The sequence below is a fragment of the Cetorhinus maximus genome, chromosome 14 (assembly GCF_964194155.1).
Source record: "Cetorhinus maximus chromosome 14, sCetMax3.hap1.1, whole genome shotgun sequence".
Taxonomy (NCBI): Eukaryota; Metazoa; Chordata; class Chondrichthyes; order Lamniformes; family Cetorhinidae; genus Cetorhinus; species Cetorhinus maximus.
In genome coordinates, this window is record NC_135892.1 from 76,992,817 (window position 1) to 77,011,385 (window position 18,569).

The 18,569-nt window shown below is 40.9% G+C and overlaps 1 protein-coding gene across 6 annotated transcripts in view; it reads left to right on the top strand.

The window, feature by feature from the left end:
- mark1 (MAP/microtubule affinity-regulating kinase 1) overlaps positions 1 to 18,569 on the top strand; it is a 190,460-nt gene that overhangs the window by 150,959 nt on the left and 20,932 nt on the right. For all 6 annotated transcript variants that reach the window (XM_078557104.1, XM_078557099.1, XM_078557101.1 and 3 more), the window contains 6 exons: positions 628 to 747; positions 908 to 1,007; positions 1,293 to 1,405; positions 6,022 to 6,175; positions 9,179 to 9,372; positions 16,145 to 16,242. In XM_078557104.1, coding sequence (XP_078413230.1) covers positions 628 to 747; positions 908 to 1,007; positions 1,293 to 1,405; positions 6,022 to 6,175; positions 9,179 to 9,372; positions 16,145 to 16,242 — 779 coding nt within the window. The remainder of the gene's footprint in view (positions 1 to 627; positions 748 to 907; positions 1,008 to 1,292; positions 1,406 to 6,021; positions 6,176 to 9,178; positions 9,373 to 16,144; positions 16,243 to 18,569) is intronic.

Below are 18,569 nucleotides of genomic sequence, written 5' to 3' on the forward strand. Positions count from 1 at the left end.
AATCTCTTAACTCCCTCCCTCCCTCCCTCCCCCTATCGGCAACCTCTCTTTCACCCTGCCTCCAAGTCCTGATCTCTAGTTGCTTCCCTCCCAGGATTAGCAACCTCGCCTCCTACTCCGCCCCGATCTCCCCATAAATATCAAAGTTGCTAACTTTGTTTCAGAAATTTTTAACCTGCTGTGTAAGTGAGCGCATGGTTGGGTGGTAGGGTGCTTGGCTTAATAAAATCCAATAAATTTTTTGAAATGTATCACTTTAAACCTCACTAGTGGAAAAGAAGATTGTGCAACTAAGTATTGGAATTTAATTCACTGTGGCTCCTCTTTTCCCGCATAAAAAACACATCAGAAGCAGGAGGATGCATTTGTTTTCCCTTTGTAACGATATCCTAGATTCTTTTCACAGTAACTTGAATGATTTTATCATTACTGACCCAAAGGTCCTAAATTACTTTTTCATCAAATGTGAGTGCTTTTTCAAAATCTGCATTCTGCAAAAACTTCATATATCCCTAACACTGAGCTTTCTCTTAATAACATCTTGGGGTTTATTAAGAAAAATTCAGGACCTGATCTGATTCTATCTTGTGCAGAGCGTGACTTCCCCTATTCATTCCCTCCTTCCAGGAACTAAGGGAAAGAGTGTTGCGAGGGAAATACCGAATTCCTTTTTATATGTCAACAGACTGTGAAAACTTGCTCAAAAAACTCTTGGTATTAAATCCTGCCAAACGAGGCAGTTTGGAAGTAAGTGAGATTCTTCAGCTGACTATTTTTCAACTCTGCAACTCTTCTTTAAAATATTTATTATATATTCATTTATATCAGGCTTGAGATTTCTCAACCATCACCACCAACCCCCTGCCAATTTGCAAATTATTGACATGAACTTTTTTTTTAAAAACAGCAAATCATGAAGGACCGATGGATGAATGTTGGTTTTGAGGAGGAGGAATTAAAACCCTACAGTGAACCAGAACCTGACTATAGTGATCCCAAAAGAATAGGTAAGTCTGTTACTTTTGCATGAGTGATTTGGGCTTGATCTTACAGATACTCTGAAATGCAATAACAGTGCGTAATTATCTGTACGTCGTTTGTGTCATATTATAAACATGCAGGGACCCGAAGAAGGAAGTTCGTTTTAGTAAGCCTTAGGATATCCATTGGATAATGGCACCTCCAGGGGTTTAATTTGGTGCACTGATGGGATTTTTGATAATATTTCATTGCATGTACTAAAACAGAAGATGTATGTTTCTCCTTTGTAAATTTTACATTGATATTTACAGAAACGATGGTTACTATGGGCTTCCCAAGAGAAGAAATTACTGAATCCCTAGTGGGGCAGAAGTATGACGAAGTCATGGCCTGTTACCTGTTATTGGGCAGGAAACCTCCAGAGGCAAGCTTCATAATCAATTCAAATTTTGTAAAGTTTGGTTGCATGAAAACAATTGGAACATGTGTATACACTTGCAAATACTCCCCAGCTGGCCCCTGGTTCGCTAGCTGAGGTCATCTTCTGTACTGTTGCACGATTCTATATCAAAGTTGCTCAGACTTTGGGTGGGGGGGGGGGGTGGCTGGGGGGAGTAATTTTGGGCAGACTTGTGTCAATTTCCTAGGGGCAGGCAGTGCACAGGCGAAGGTGCAGCTTGCTCCCGGGAATCAACATATATTTGTGTAGCACTGCTAGAACCGGTGCTACAGAATGAATTTCTCCACCGAGATCTTCTCGAACATAATGATGGCCTTTCTTACCAGTGCCTATGAGATGTGCCTTCCTCCCCCATCTGTATCCCCTGCTCCACTCATGCCAGAAACTGCTACCAGCTGGGAATCTTTACACTCGCAAAATTGTGCTTCATTCTGGAAAAAGCCTGAAGTTTTTTGTGAAGTTTTGGATCATGTTTAAATATCACAATGACAATTTGTGCAACTGATTTTTTAAAATATTCATTTGTGGGATGTGAGCGTTGCTGGCTAGGCCGGCATTTATTGCCTATCCCTAATTGCCGTTGAGAAGGTGCTGGTAAGCTGCCTTCTTGAACTGCTGCAGTTTATATGTGGTAGGAACACCCGCAATGCTGTTAGGAAAAGAGTTCCAGGATTCTGATCCAGCGACAGTGGTGGAACGACAATGTCGTTCCAAGTCAGGATGATATGTGAGAAGGAGGGGAACTGTAGGTGGTGGTATTCCCATGCATCTGCTGCCCTGGTCCTTCTAGGTGGTAGAGGTTGTGGATTTGGCAAGTGCTGTCTAAGGAGCCTTGGTGAGTTGCTGCAGTGCAGTTTTTCATAAAAGGTCAACTGATTTACGAATGTCCTTCAAAGCCTTTTCTATCTGCCCTTGCCTACATGTGATTCCAGTGAAGTGTCCATCTTGGCTCATTGATAACAGTCATCTCTGAGTCAGAAGATTATACGTTCAAGCTCCATTCCAGATGCTTTGAGTGCACAACATAGGCCGACACTTTAATGTAGTATAGGGTGCTGCATTGTTAGCAGAAGCATTTTATTAGATTAATCACAAAAAAGAGGCCCAGTCTTCCCACTCAGATGGACATAAAAAATCCCATGATACTATTTGAGGAAGTGTAGTGGAGTTCACGAACCACAGTGCAGAAGAGGCCCTTCGGTCCATCGAGTCTGCACTGACACATGAGAAACACCTGACCTACCTACCTAATCCCATTTACCAGCACTTGGCCCATAGCCTTGAATGTTATGACATGCCAAGTGCTCACCCAGGTACTTTTTCAAGGATGTGAGGCAACTGCCTCCACCACCCTCCCAGGCAGTGCATTCCAGACTGTCACCACCCTCTGGGTAAACAAGTTTTTCCTCACATCCCTCCTAAACCTCCAGCCCCTCACTTTGAACTTATGCCCCCTTGTGACTGACCCTTCAACTAAGGGGAACAGCTGCTTCCTAGCCACCCTGTCCATGCCCCTCATAATCTTGTACACTTTGATCAGGTCGCCCCTCAGTCTTCTCTGCTCCAACGAAAACAACCCAAGTCTATCCAACCTCTCTTCATAACTTATATGTTTCATCCCAGGCAACATCCTGGTGAATCTCCTCTGCACCCCCTCCAGGTGCAATCACATCCTTCCTATAAGGTTGTGACCAGAAGTGCACACAGTACTCCAGCTGTGGCCTCACCAAGGTTCTATACAACTCCAACATGACCTCCCTACTTTTGTAATCTATGCCTCGATTGATAAAGGCAGGTGTTCCATATGCCTTTTTCACCACCCCACTAACATGCCCCTCTGCCTTCAGAGATCTATGGACACACACGCCAAGGTCTCTTTGTTCCTCAGAACTTCCTAGTGCCATGCCGTTCATTGAATACTTCCTTGTCAAATTACTCCTTCCAAGTATCACCTCACACTTTTCAGGGTTAAATTCCATCTGCCACCTATCTGCCCATTTGACCATCCCATCTATATCTTCCTGTAGCCCAAGACACTCAACCTCACTGTTAACCACCCAGCCAATCTTTGTGTCATCCACAAACTTACCAATCCTACCCCCCACATAGTCATCTATGTCGTTTATATAAATGACAAATAATAGGGGACCGAGCACAGATCCCTGTGGTACGCCACTGGACACTGGCTTCCAGTCATTAAAGCATCCTTCTGTCATCACCCTCTGCCTCCTACAACTAAGCCAATTTTGAATCCACCTTATCAAATTACCCTGTATCCCATGTGCATTTGCTGCCTTTATAAGTCTCCCATGTGGGACCTTGTCAAAAGCTTTGCTGAAATCCATATAAACTACATCAACTACACTACCCTCATCTACACACCTGGTCACCTCCTCAAAAAATTCAATCAAATTTGTTAGACATGACCTCCTTCTGACAAAGCCATGCTGACTATTCCTGGTCAAACCTTGCCTCTCCAAGTGGAGATAGATTCTCTCTTTCAGAACTTTCTTCAATAGTTTCCCGACCACTGACGTAAGACTCACTGGCCTGTAGTTACCTGGCTTATCTTTACAACCCTTCTTAAATAGCGGAACCACATTAGCTGTTCTCCAGTCCTCTGGCACCTCCCCCGTGGCCAGAGAGGAATTAAAAATTTGGGTCAGAGCCCCTGCAATCTCCTCCCTTGCCTCTCTCAGCAGTCTGGGACACAAATCATACGGACCTGGAGATTTGTCCACTTTTAAGCCTGCCAACACCTCCAATACCTTGTCACTCCCTATATCAGTTTGCTTAAGAACCTCGCAGTCTCTCTCCCTGAGTTCAATACCTTCGTCCTCATTCACTTGTGTGCAGACGGACGTGAAGTATTCATTCAACACTCTAGCGATGTCCTCTGGCTCCACCCATATGGGCCCTACTTCCCTGGTTATCCTCTTCCCATTGATATACTTATAGATTATCTTAGGATTTTCCCTACTTTTACCAGCCAGAGCTTTCTCATATGCCCTCTTTGCTCTCCTAATTTCTTTCTTAAGCTCCACCCTGCACTTTCTGTACTCCACTAATGCCTCTGCTGATTTGCTTCCCTTGTACCTGCTAAAAGCCTCTGTTTTCCTTCTCAGCGTAACCTGAATATCTCTGGTTATCCATCGTTCTCTGAGCTTATTACTCCTTCCTATCACCCTAGAGGGAACATGTTGAGCCTGTAACCCTCCCCATTTCCTTTTTGAACATCCTCCCAATGTTCCTCTGTAGATTTCCCCACAAGTAACTTCCCAGTCTACCTTGGCCAGATCCTGCCTTATTTTACTAAAATCCACTCTCCCCCAATCCAAAACATTTTTTTGCAACTTGTCGATTTCTTTGTCCATAACAGACTTAAACTGTACCATGTTGTGGTCGTTATCGCTAAAATGCTCGCCCACCACCACCTGTCCGGCTTCATTCCCCAGAATTAGGTCCAGCAATGCACCGTCCCTTGTTGGACCCTCTACATATTGACCTAAAAAGTTCTCCTGTACATGTTTCAAGAAACCCACTCCATCCAAGCCCTTAACACTATGTCTATCTCAATTAATGTTGGGAAAGTTGAAATTACCTAATATAATTACCCTATTGTTATTGTTTTTACACACCTCCACAAATTGTGCACATATTTGCTCCTCAATTTCCTGCTGACTATCTGGGGGTCTATAATAAACACCTAATAATGTGGTTGCCCCTTTTTTATTCCTAAGCTCTACCCACAAAGCTTCATTCGATGCCCCCTCCAAGATATCATCTCTCCTTACTGCAGTAACTGACTCCTTAACTAATAATGCAACGCCTCCTCCTCTTTTAACCCCTCCTCTGTCTCGCTGAAGATTCTATATCCCGAAATGTTGAGCTGCCAATCCTGCCCTTCACTCAACCACGTCTCAGTGATGGCTACTATATCACAATTCCACATGTCAATCCTCACCCTTAACTCATCCTCCTGATGTTTTGGCCAATGCTTAACCAGCATCACTAAAAATAATATAAATACAGGAAGTACTAGATCAATTCAGCAAGTCTGGCAGCATCTGTGGAGTGAGAAAGAGTTTCAAAGAAGAGGAGACATATTGGGCTCAAAACTTTAACTGTTTCTCTCTCCTCAGACACTGCCACACCTGCTTGAGTTTTTCCAGCACTTTGTTTTTATTTCAGATTTCCAACATCCGCAGTATTTTGCTTTTATATCACTAAAATCAAATTTATCTCATTACAGTTTGTTGAACTTTGCTGGGTGCAGGTTGTTCTGTCCAGTTTACCTGTGCTAATACAGTGACAACACTAAAAGTTTCTTGTCTTTTATAAAAAGCCTAGAACTCATCCATCCACACTATTTGGAAATGAATGAGAAATGTGTTTTTTAATACAATATATGTGGTGGGCAGGTGGTATGACTGGTAAATTGATCTTTTCATTACCTCTCTTGGTTCAGTGGCTCTGTAGTGGAAGCAATGGTGCAGAAGAGAATTTTGTTTGAACTTAATAAAACAAGAGATTTATAAGTTCAAGAATGATTTCTAACGACTGTTTTTCAAACTTTCCAGTTTGAAGGCAGCGAATCTGTATCCAGTAGTAACCTGTGTCAAAGGTCTCGACCCAATAGCGACCTCAACAACAGCTCCACGCAGTCTCCGGCACATTCGAAGGTCCAACGCAGTATATCAGCGAATCAGAAACAGCGGCGGTTTAGTGATCATGGTGGGGATGACATTCAAGCACGTAAAATAACATTGCACATTTCAACTTTGGATTGTGCAGTGCTGCAGTGAGCCTTACTGGGCTAAACTCTGCTCATTTTTAAAAATTTGATTTGGTTCCGTTGTTTGTTTCAAAGCACTTTTGCATTGTTTATTGGCCTGGTTTATTGCTTGCATTTTTGTACCCAGTTTGCTAGTGAAAATCTAACATTTAATGTTTTACTGTAGTAACACCCAAAATAGTCTTATCTATAATTTAACAGTCTGATATTCCATTCCATCACTGTTTTGTATACCTAGGATGTTTAACTTTAATGAATCACTCTAAACAGATAAAACTTATCTGATGATTATCTTTCATGATCCATTTCTTTTTGGAGCAGAAAGGGTATTACAGTTTGAATAGAAAATGTTTAATTAGCCCATGCCACTTACAAATAAAGACCCTAAGTGCGGGTTCAAACCTTGGTATTTCATTCGATATCTCAATTCATAGCATTTTTGTTCTTGAAGGCAAATGTATAGACAATGGTTTAGAAGCTCCATCAAATGTGTATTCTCTTTCCCTTTTATATTTGGTATTTATTTAAAGTGAAGACACAATTGCTGCTGTAGTTTCGAAATATTTTTTCACAGCGTTTTGTAGATGGTCTTGAACTGTGCCATATTTCAAAGCAAATGGAATCCCTCATTTATTTTTTTCTTTTATCTGCCTACATGGGGAGAAAAACAAATTAGAAAAACTATATGTAGAAATAGATACTGAAATGGTTTTGGTGAAGGATTCTGAATCAGTATATCCGCTTTTGTCTAATTTCAGTGAAGTTAGTTTCAAGAAATGTTATCTCAGGCAACACAGCAGACCTAATTGAATTATTTGTACTACAGGGCAGAATTTTACGCCCCATGGGCAGGCGAGCGTCCGATGTCATCGTGCATCTGCGCGATATTTCGGTCGGCAGGCGTGCACGTGAGTCGTCAATGTGCCCGCTGACAATTAAGAAGCCTATTAAAGCCATTAATTTATTAATTAAGAGAGACTTTTCACTGCCCGTCCAATGTTACAGTTGGCTGGCGAGCGAGCGAATCAGCCAGGCAGCCTTTGTATTTTTGAAGAAACCTCATCCACAGGCGGGATGAGGTTTCTGACATTAATTTTTTTTAAAAATAAAAATATCTTGACATAATTTTTATTATGTATATGTTCATGTGAGTGAATCCGACGTGAGGACTTTTTTTTCAGACTTTTCAAATCTTTATTTTTGATTTTAAAATTCTTCAGCTCCCTGAGGCAGCTCTCTGCCTGTGCAAATTTCAGCACTCACCCACCTCCCACCCCCATCCGGCAGCGCTGAGCCTTTCAGCGCGCGTTTCACAATGACAGGCCGTTAATTGGCCAGCCAGTGTGAAATCAGTGTGGCTCAGGGGCCAATCGCGGGCGGCAGGCAGTTTCCCGGCCGCTCCCAGGCCCACCCACTCCACCTGCTTGACAACCTGAAAATCCTGCCCATAGATTCCAAGAATTTCAATTTTTTTTTTTTTGAAGTTAACCTGAAATTAGAAACTTAAAAAGGCACAACAGATCATTCGGTATCTGATAGAGATGTCAAAATATTCTGTTCAAGCAAGAGCCTGAACCTTACCTTTTCTTTCAGATACTGACTGTTCTATTGTTGTGCACTCTCGTTTTCTGATTTTATTCAGATTTCCAGCATTTATAATTAATTCCTTATATGCCTTTTTTAAATGGAGCTGGAGATTTATTTAATGATTTGTGCGATGAAAATTGTTGACATTTTAAGGTGATGGAGGTAATCATTATAAAATTGCCAGTGAAATTTCACAGCCTCCAGTTTCTAAGGAAACGCTTGCCATGACACATTGCTTTACACGTACAAAATACCATCCTGATGTCTAGTCTGATTAACCAAGAGAGCATGGTTCACGAAAAGCATTTGTGGCATTTTAGTGGCTTCTTAGCCATTATAGCACCAACTGGTAACTTAAATCTGGGACTTGTTTGTATCCAATTTATGTAGCTGATCACTTCCCTTTCTTAAATTTTAAAAGAAGCCAATCCTTGCAGGGGATATCTAATCTCCCTTGCCTTTCAAAATGTAAATTCCACCCCAGGTAATTGAATCAGTAAATGAAAAACTTCAACTTCTGCCAAGATGTTTTTAATTATCTATTTAGGATTTCATAATTTTATTAAAAATAAATGGAAAAATCTACTTCAAAAAGTAACAGCCTACTACCAGGAACCTAATTAAATCCCAGAGCCTTGCATGTCACAGAGTTCCTGTTAATTGAATGAGATAAGGAGTAAATACCAGCTCTTAAAAAAAAATCAGAACTCCTGAAAATATGAAATGGGGAAAATATCAACTGTTGGAAATGCACAACTGTCAAGCAAAACCCCAGAGTAAGATAGGTTAAAACTGTGGTCAATTTCTTTCTCCATTTGTCATTGGCCTGCTGTACATTTCTAGTGTTTTAATGCTTTTTGTCAGATGATCGAGTTCTTTAATATGTGGATATGTAATTTGTTGTTGCCCGTTACCTCTGACTCATGCACAAAGTATCAGTTGACAACAATAGAGAGAGGTAGCTTTGTAAGAAGAGAAGTTCCATAGTGATAATTGACTAGTACAGTTTTAGTTAATTATAATAGTTATAAGCTTCAAAAAGATACTAAGAATAAAATGCTATCATCACAATGTGGCAGTGCAGTGTTTTCATCTGCCCATGATCTATTTTCAATCACCCTTTCTTATCCAAGATGAGATGGACAGATCTATGAAGTTAGCTTTCATAGTCTTTACCTTCCGCTGCTTATTTGCCACCTCTGTTTATGCTTCTCATAAGTATGCTGTCAAGTGTCCGATCATAGTAAATTAGATGCACTTTAAAATATGTTCAGCTATAAAGGAAAGACATGGAATTTTACAGAACTGGAGTCAAATGTGTTTTTGATTTGTTTCTTTATTTTTCTGTTTTGCAGCTGGTCCATCAATCCCACCCGCTGTCTCATATACTAAACGAGCTCAAGCAAACAGTGTGGAAAGTGAGCAGAAGGAAGACTGGGACAAAGATATAGCTCGTAAATTAAGTAGCACCACTGTAAGTTCCAAAGGAGATGTGCCTGCAAGCCCACTTGCAGGCCTTGAGAGGAAGAAATCCACTACTGGACCAAGTGTAAGCAGCAACTTGATTTGACTGAGTTGCAGGTTTGATTTGATTAGGCCAGAGGTGCCTTTCCTGTGTCATTAATGAGGAGATCATACATAGGATTGAGTAAGCCTGATCTGTCAGTTTGAATTACAAACTAAATTGCTCCTCATCTTCTCTTCACATGTTCATTGCATGCTTTGGCAGCAATGCATTCCATTGATAGAAATCATGAGACTTTTGTCAGACATACAACATTCCACAATTCATATTATCGGACTACTTATAATCTATTTGAAATGGAAATCTTTCCCGTGTAACAATTGATGACTCTGCTAAAGGTTTTCACAGCTAATAGCCAATACGTGAGATCAGACTTCAGCTTCTAAGTTGAATAGTCGCCTTATCATGCAATTCTTTTTTTTTAAATCATGCACGGAGTTAAAGTAATACACCTATATATGGGGGTGGTTTTCAGGTCTGAGCCCAGGATCAACTTTTCAGTTTGACACCTAATAGTGGGCCTGAATTTCACACTCACCCTCAGCTGGGTTTTGGGCAGGGAGCATATGAAACAGCACGAACGGGCTTCCTGCTGGGTTGCCGCCTGCCCCGACCTTTCTGAAATTTTATGCTGGGACAGATGAGGTCTCGGAAGGGCCACCTGTCCTTGCCTCAACTGAGGCCAATTATTGACCACTTCAGGGCTGTTTCCTGCCCAGACTCAATTTTTAGATTGGCGGGATAATTTCCCAGGTATGGGGCAGCCCGAAAATGATCGGGTTTAGGCCTTGGGAAGGGGTTTGGGGGTTGGGGGTGGGACGATGTGCCTCCATCAGAAGCCCCCTTCTAACTTCGGGCACACCCCCCCACCCACGCCACCTTAAGGTCCAGTGGCTGCTGGACCTCCCTCCCCCCCCACCTTTCCAGCCCCCAGACCTTTCCTACTCTCCCCACCCTGAGACCCCAAAAACTCACCTTTTCCTGCACTCCCAGGACTTAGGCTCTGTGGACTGCATGAAGTTCCACTTCTGTCCACTGCAGCTTCTGGCACTGCAGAGACTAGAGAGCTGCTGGCCAGTCCGCTCTCTAAGATGGGACTTACTCCCGAGTAAGTCCCGCCTGCAGCCAATGAACTCTCAATGGAGCGTGAAATGGCTGCGGGTCAGGCAGTGAAGGCAGAGATGTGTTCCCTGCTGACACTTCAGTTGGCGGGATGGGAAACCCCTCCATCCGAAATATCCTGGCCGTGATCTTCTGAACTTCTGGATAATACATTGGCATCAGTACATGTTTAAAAGATCACTATCAGATGTTAGACATCAAAATAATGATAGCAGCATTAGAGTATCAGATCACCACCTACTAATGGATGAATTCAGATTTCAGTTTTATATCAACAGAAGCAAATAGCTGATAGATGTAACTTGGAGTTGATACCAGATAGCAAAGTGAAAGCCAGCATTCAGGTAGCAATAAGAAATTCTTAAAAACCTATTGGAGACAGAGGAATCAGTCCTCGAACAAAAATGGTAACAAATAAAGAAAGCATGGAAAGAAACATGAGGAAACCATTGGAGAGATTAAGAGTTGATCACTGGAGAAATATGAAACAAGAATATGGATGGAAGAGAGAAAAAGGAAGCCTTAAATAATATTTGATTTATGCTTAGCATACTGTATACAATTCTGATTTCCGTATTACAAAAAGGATATAGAACTGCTGGGAAAGGTGCTAAAAGGATTTACAATGATAATACCAGATTGTGAGGTTATAACAATCAGGAAAAATGGAACAGACTAGGGTTCTTTACTCTAGAAAAGAGAAGGCTGAAGGGTGTACAAATAGGGGGCTTTAAAATTATGAAGAGGTTTGATAGGGTTGACATACAGAACATGTTGGGAGTCCAAAACTGGGGATATGAATATAGGAATGGTCATTTCAGGAGAAATTTCTTTATCTGGAGAGTGGTTAGAATGTGAAACTTGCTGCCATGTTGAGTAGAGAAGAATTTCATAGATGCCATTAAGAGAAAGCTCCATAGATACATGAAGGAGAAAGGAAGAGAAAGACATACAAATGGGATTAAATAAAGTAGGATGGGAGGAGGCTCATGTGAAGCATGAATGCCAGCATTGATCAGTTGGGCCACATGACCTGTTTCTATTATCTGTGTACTTGCATGTAGGAAGCACAAGATCAGTATTCAGAGGTTGACAAAGAAAGAACAGGAAGTCCCAGCCATAAAAAGAGAATCCTCATTGAAATCTAGCTAAAGAATTAGAAGCTGCAGCAAAACAAGGAAACATAAAAAGATCTATATGACCTAAATAGAAAGCAGAACAGGCCAGTACTCATAAGCAGTTCATAAGATGGGAAAAACTTCAAGGAAATCACCCCACTCCAACCCAGCCTCCAGATACCAGGCAGAAAATCCTTTACAGGGAAATGTAAACAAACCTGGCAGATAAAAATGAAGGAAACCATAAAGAAAATGAAGGGCAGGGGTTTCCCCAGATCTTGATAATATACCACCTGAGGCCATTAAAGTTACATAGGAACATCCATTGAGATGCTGTCACAACCTTTTTAGAGGAAACTGAAAAAAGTAACAGGACAGAAAGCATGGATTTGTCAGAAAGTGACAAAAGATTGTAAGAACATGAGCGGTATCATGTTGTAGTCAATAACCAGCGAACACCTTAAACAGAATTGCACTTGAGAGACTAAAGACAGAACTTGACAATTGGTTAAGAGACAAATAGGCTGGTTTTCAAAAAGATAAATCATGCGTTGACCATATAAGTGTGCTATATATCACATTGAAACATTCAGCTGAATGGAACCTTCTCTATATCTCAAATTCTTAAAGTTATTTGATATTGTCGACCAAAATGCCTTGTAGAAATTGAGGTACCATGGAATACTGGAGAATCGTATTAACATAAAACCCTAAGAAGTACCAAACTCCATCCTGCACCGTAGTACACAATAGAATGCTCACAGAACCCTTCAATTTAGAAAGTGGAAATGATAGGCATGATTGTTCCCCCTGCCATTGTTACTTCTGCTGTGGTAGGTTGAATAATGCAAAGGAAAACAGAAGGACCAAGTCCCCATATTCAGTGGGCACTACTTAGCCAGCTAGATAGGGACATAGGAGCAGGAGTAGGCCATTCAGCCCTTCGAGCCTGCGCCACCATTCAGTTAGACCATGGCTGATCATCTACCTCAATGCCACTTTCCTGTGCTATTCCCATGTCCCTTGATGTCATTAGATTCTGGAAATCTATCGATTTCTGTCTTGAACATGCTCAATGTTTGAGCTTCCACAGCCCTCTGGGGTAGAGAATTCCAAAGATTCGCCACCCTCTGAGTGAAGAAATTCCTTCTCATCTCAGCCCTAAATGGCCTACCACTTATTCTGAGACTCTGTCCTCTTGTTCTAGACACACCAGTCAGGGGAAACTTCTTATGTATCTACCCTGTCACGCCCTGTAAGAATTTTGTAAGCTTCATTGAGATCATCTCTCATTCTTTGAAACTCTAGGGAATACAGGCCCAGTTTCCTTATTGTCTCCTCATAAGAAAATCCCACTATCCCAATGATTAGTCTGGTGGATCTTCATTGCACTCCCTCTATGACAAGTACATCCTTCCTTAGATAAGGAGACAAAAACTATACACAATACTCCAGATGCAGTCTCACCTAGGCTCTATACATTTGCAGCAAAACATCTTTACTCCCTTACTCAAATCTCCCTGCAATGAAGGCCAGTATACAATTTGCCTTTCTGATTGCTTGCTGCACCTGCATGCTAGCTTTTAGTGACTCATGAACAAGGATACCCAGGTCTCTTTGGACATCAACACTTTCCAACCTCTCAACCATTTAAGAAATACTCTGCCTTTTTGTTTTTTCTACCAAAGTGGGAAACTTCGCACTTATCCACATTATATTCCATCTGCCATGTTCTTACCCATTCACTTAGCCTGTCCAAATCCCCTTGGAGCCTCCTTGCATCCTCCTCATAACTTAAATTCCCACCTCGTTTTGTGTCATCAGCAAAGTTGGAAATATTACATTTAGTCCCTACATCCAAATCATTTATGTAGATTGTGTGAAGAGTTGTAGCACTAGCATTGATCCTTGTGGTACCCCACTAGTAACAGCATGCCATCCTTGTTTACTAACCTCTTATGTGGGACCTTATCAAAAACCTTCGGAAATTCCAAATACACCATATCAGCGCGTGACACTGGGAGTAATCCTGAGATTACTGCTTTTGAAGTCCTGCGTTTTAATTTATTTACTAACTCCTAAAATCTGCTTTCAGGACCTCATCCCTCTTCCTATTTTGTCGTTGGTACCAATGTGGACCACGACCTCTGGCTGTTCACCTTCCCCCAGAAGAAGGTCCTGCAGCCAGATGATTTGGACTTCTCTGATGATATTGTCTTCTTGACACACAACCAACAACATGTTCAGAAAAACACCAGTAGACTAATGGCAAAAACAGGGCTCTCACTAAAGACAAAACTAAAGTTCTTTGCATATGCAACACGAAGATTGAGAGAATTTCCGTAAATGGTGAAGCCCTTGAGGACAAGCAAATTCACCTCTCTTAGACGCAAGGATGAAAGAACTGATGACGATATCCATACAATATTGGGAAAGGCAAGAACAGTACTCTATCTTTAAAACAAATTTGGAGATCCAAAATATTATCTAAAGAGAGCAAACTTTGCTTTTTTAACACCAATGTCAAATCAAGGCCTTTGTACAGAGTCGAGAAATGGAGGGAAGCAGATGATGATAAACAAGTTTACGTTTACCAGTAAATGCCTATGAAGGGCAGTTGCTGGCCTGGGACTGTGAGGAAGTGTAGGGAAGCACAGCATCAGAGAGAATAGAGTTGCAAAAATGATGGAGAAAATGGTACTGGAGTAGATGTTCCCTTGAACAATCCCAAACCTGTCTTGCTACACAATCGTTGGAATGGAACTCCCAAGGAAAAGGATAAGGCAAACCAAAAGCAGCTACCATATAACAGTGGATGCCAAAGTAAAATGAGTGGGCTTCACGTGGGATCACGTCAAAATGTTTGCCTGAGCAGGGGACCCACCTGTGCCCCCACTTTCAGTGGGTGGCTGAATATCATGTGATCAAAGAACCAATGATCACATTCCTAGGATTGGAGACATCAGAGTTGGCAGCTTTATGCCCAAGTCAAGAGTTCAAGAGTGAAAGATAGAAGATTAGAATTCACAAAGCGAATTAAGATTCAATGCTAAATTTAAATGGAGGAAAAGTGGGAAGGTTGCTTTACAGGTATGCGTTCTGATCTGTCCTACCTTTCAATGTCCACTACACGCAGGAAATCCATGGCATAGACCCAGGAAAGGCTCCCTTTATGGATATAGGATAATCTGGCAGTTTATTATTAGTACAATGTGTAGAAAAACTATCAATAATGCTAATTTATACAACTAGCAGATCTGCTCCCTAAAAAGACACCAAATATTAGGGGCCATAACTTCCGAGCTCCCCAGTGCCGGATTGGTGGCGGGGGGGTACCCCAAAAATGCACTGAGGAATCCCGCTCGGAACTTCACAGGTAAGGGTTTACATAGCAATTGCCCAGAAGTGCAAACTTCCTCTGGACAATTGCCATGTGCTGGGAACCATCCGAAAACGCAATTTAAATTGCAAACTTTGGATGGTGCTGGCGGTATTATACAAATAGTTATCCAGAGAAAGTTAGAAGAATTAGAACTTCCTTTGATTTCTTGGCAACTGTTGTAAAAACCTAGACCAACCCCCAAAGGGACTTCCTCCACCATACCCCCGAACCCCTAGCGGACACCCCACCAACTAACCAACATCCCCACAGTATTCCCTGACCCCCGCTGGCCCCCCCCCAGGTGCAACACCCCACCCTCCCAGCTTCCGATTTCACCCTCACCCAGCCTTCGATTCCCCAAATCCTATCCATTTACCTTAGATTTTTTTTTTTTTTTTTTTGTAAAAATATACTTTATTCATAAAAATCTTCAATCACATTCAAAACCATTTCAAAAACAACATTACAAGGGTACAATCCAGGTTAAACTTTTACAAAATGTATCACCAGGTGCATCAGTACAAACAATATTACAGTCATTTACAGCCTTTCATTTTGATCTGTACAGCCCGAGGGGCTCTAAACAGTTCCCAGTCTCTCGGTGCGCTGTGGTAGAAAGGTCTTAGACAGCGACCCTTCCCCATTGCGCCTTTGCGGCAGCTGCCCCAAGCTTTAGTGCGTCCCTCAGCACGTAGTCCTGGACTTTGGATTGTGCCAGTCCGCCATTTACCTTAGATACTTTCTACCTGGCCTGCCTATTTTAATGGGACCTTTAACTTACCTGATTTACGGCAGCTAGTGCTAGTGGTGAGAAATCACCTTTTGCCTATCCCCAAGTTGTAAATTTTACATGGCTAAACGTAATTGTTATAATCATACTTGTTTGATCATGTCTTATGAAGTGTATGATATTTATAAACAGTTATTTCAGCAAAAAGGCCCTCAGATCACCTGAATGATGTGTGATCAGTGGCATACAATAAATTTGCCTGTGAAGCTGCATATTTAATACATGCTTTATAATTGGCTGTGCAGGGAAATAATCACATTTATGATAGGTTTGAAATTGTTAGACTGACCATCTGAAATTTAGATGATGTTTTTGCTTTCCAGAATTATCAATAGTCTTATTACAAGTGATACCTAGCTGATTTAAATTGCTTTAATGTTTCAGAACAACATGCTCCCTGGTATGACAAGAAGAAACACCTACGTGTGTGAACGCTCCACTGGAGATCGATACTCTGCCATGCAAAATGGAAAAGACAGCAGGTGAGAATCCATAACATTACAATATTGTCAAATGTCTGTGATTTTCTTAAAGCCAAATGAGTAACCAGCCATGCAGGAGCTAATGAAAAACTATAATGGGTGTAGCAGATATGAATTCATCAAAAGCAAATGAGAGTAAAACGCCTTGCTGTTGAGACATTTAACTGAATGAGGTCATTAATGGATGAGCAACACGTTACAGAATTAGAAAGGGGGTTTTTGCAAAGAATAAAGCTTGATGAAATAAGTAGAAATACATTGTGCTATTGTGTTTGCAGGTAAATGAAATGCATTCAAGAGCAAACTATTTCCATGTTCAGTTAAAAGCAGTGACTGAAAAATATGAAATACTTGTTCCATAAAACTGATTTGTTTCTCAATTTCTCTCTTTACTAAATATTTAAATGCCGCTTGTGTTGACTCCATACTTGAATGAATCTGAAGCCCATTGTTCTAATAACATATTGTAAGATGAGAGGGCTAATTTCTATTCTTCCCATGTATAACACCATACATGTATGCATCCAGGTAATATAATCTGCTGCAAAATATTTGTTTGCTGAGATGCAAAGGGGAAAGTAAGATTCTAATCCATGTTGCTCACAAAATGAAATAGAGATAAGCTCAGGGACTCATACAACATGATACAATGCAAAATGCCTGCCTCACTTGCGATGCTGAGAAAACAAGAGATTCAAATTAATTTCATTGCATTACAGTTTTTTAAAAATGTGGCAGAAACGAGTGTTAGATTCAGTTGATGGGCGTACCAAATGAAATGTTTTATTGACTATGTAGCTGAGTTTCAACATTAATAAAAGACTTGCACTAAGGTTAAGAGGAGAATTGATGGAGTTGTTTAAAATCATGAAGGGTTTAGATAGAGTAAATATGGAGAAACTGTTTCCAATGCCTGAAGGGCTGATAACCAGAGGTGGCCATGAGAAAAAACTTCTTTGTGCAACAAGTGGTTAGGATTTGGAATACATTGCCTGTTAGACTGGTGGATACAGATTCAATAGTAGCTTTCCAAAGGGAATTGGATAAATACTCGAAGGAGGAAAAATTATAGGGATATGAGAAAAGTCTGGGAGGTGTGGGACAAACAGAACTATTCATCAAAAGAGCCAGCACCAATTTGATGGATCCAAATGGACTCCTTCTGTGCTGTATCATTCTATGATCCTACAATGCGCTTGGGAAAGAGGGGATAGCATTTGGAAAATACAGACGAGCTGAATTGCCATCCGTTTCACTTAAAGAGGAAGCTGCAGACAGATAGAGTAAATAAGTTAAATAAGGACCAGCCAGCAGGCTTTGTAAAAGACTAGTTTATGTTTGACAAATATATTGGAGTTCACTTTGGGGAAAATAAAAGTGTATTTATAAAGGAAAGACAGTGGATAGTGTACTGTTTTCTTTTAAAGCAATGTGGGATCCTGGGTTTTGTGAATAGAGGAATCACGTACAAAAACAAAGCAGTAATGCTGAACCTCTGCAAATCATTACTTGAGCTGCATTTGGAATATTGGTAATGAATTTCTGATGGTGGTCTTCCACTCAGCCACCATAACTTCAGAAGAAGAGCCACAGAAACCCTGGGGACAAACAGTATAAGTGGTGTTAACACATTTTTCTGGTTTTTTTTCCTCTGACTCTGCCATCAAATTTAGAACAGACAATTGGGAATTTGTCCCCAATGTGTCCAGTTTTTGTGTGCCTTACTTTAGAAAGGATGTCAGTGCGATGGAGCCAGTTCATAAAAGATTCATTTAAGATGACATGAGGAATGAGAGGCTTAACATGGCATGTCCAGATACAGTGGTTGAGGCAGAATCCATAATCATTTTAAAAAGGGAAATTGATAAATATTTCAAGAAGGAACAATTTAAAGGACATAGGGAAACACCAGGGGAAAGGGACTAAGTAATTACTTCATGGAGACGAGGCCTGGGCATGAGATGCTGAATAGCTGCCTCCTATGCTTGAAATTCTATCTGCAGTAGGTCAAGAAAATACTATTTTATTTAGTTTCAACCCAATACGATCCTTTCCTGTGTTCATCTGTTGTTTGTTATGATATGTGAGCAGTAATTTCAGTTTCACTTTATTGTCCATGCAGAAATTCATTTTGGTACATTGCTCATACTTTAAAAAATTACGTATAAACGAATAATAACAATAAAAGAAAGAAAATTACCCTTTCATAGAGATCTAACTTTAATTAAGATATTATTTAAAACTATCCAATGCATTAAAATAATCAGTCAGTGAGTCCCACCCTGATTGTATATCCTCGTCCATACAGCAATCTCCTGTTAAAGATT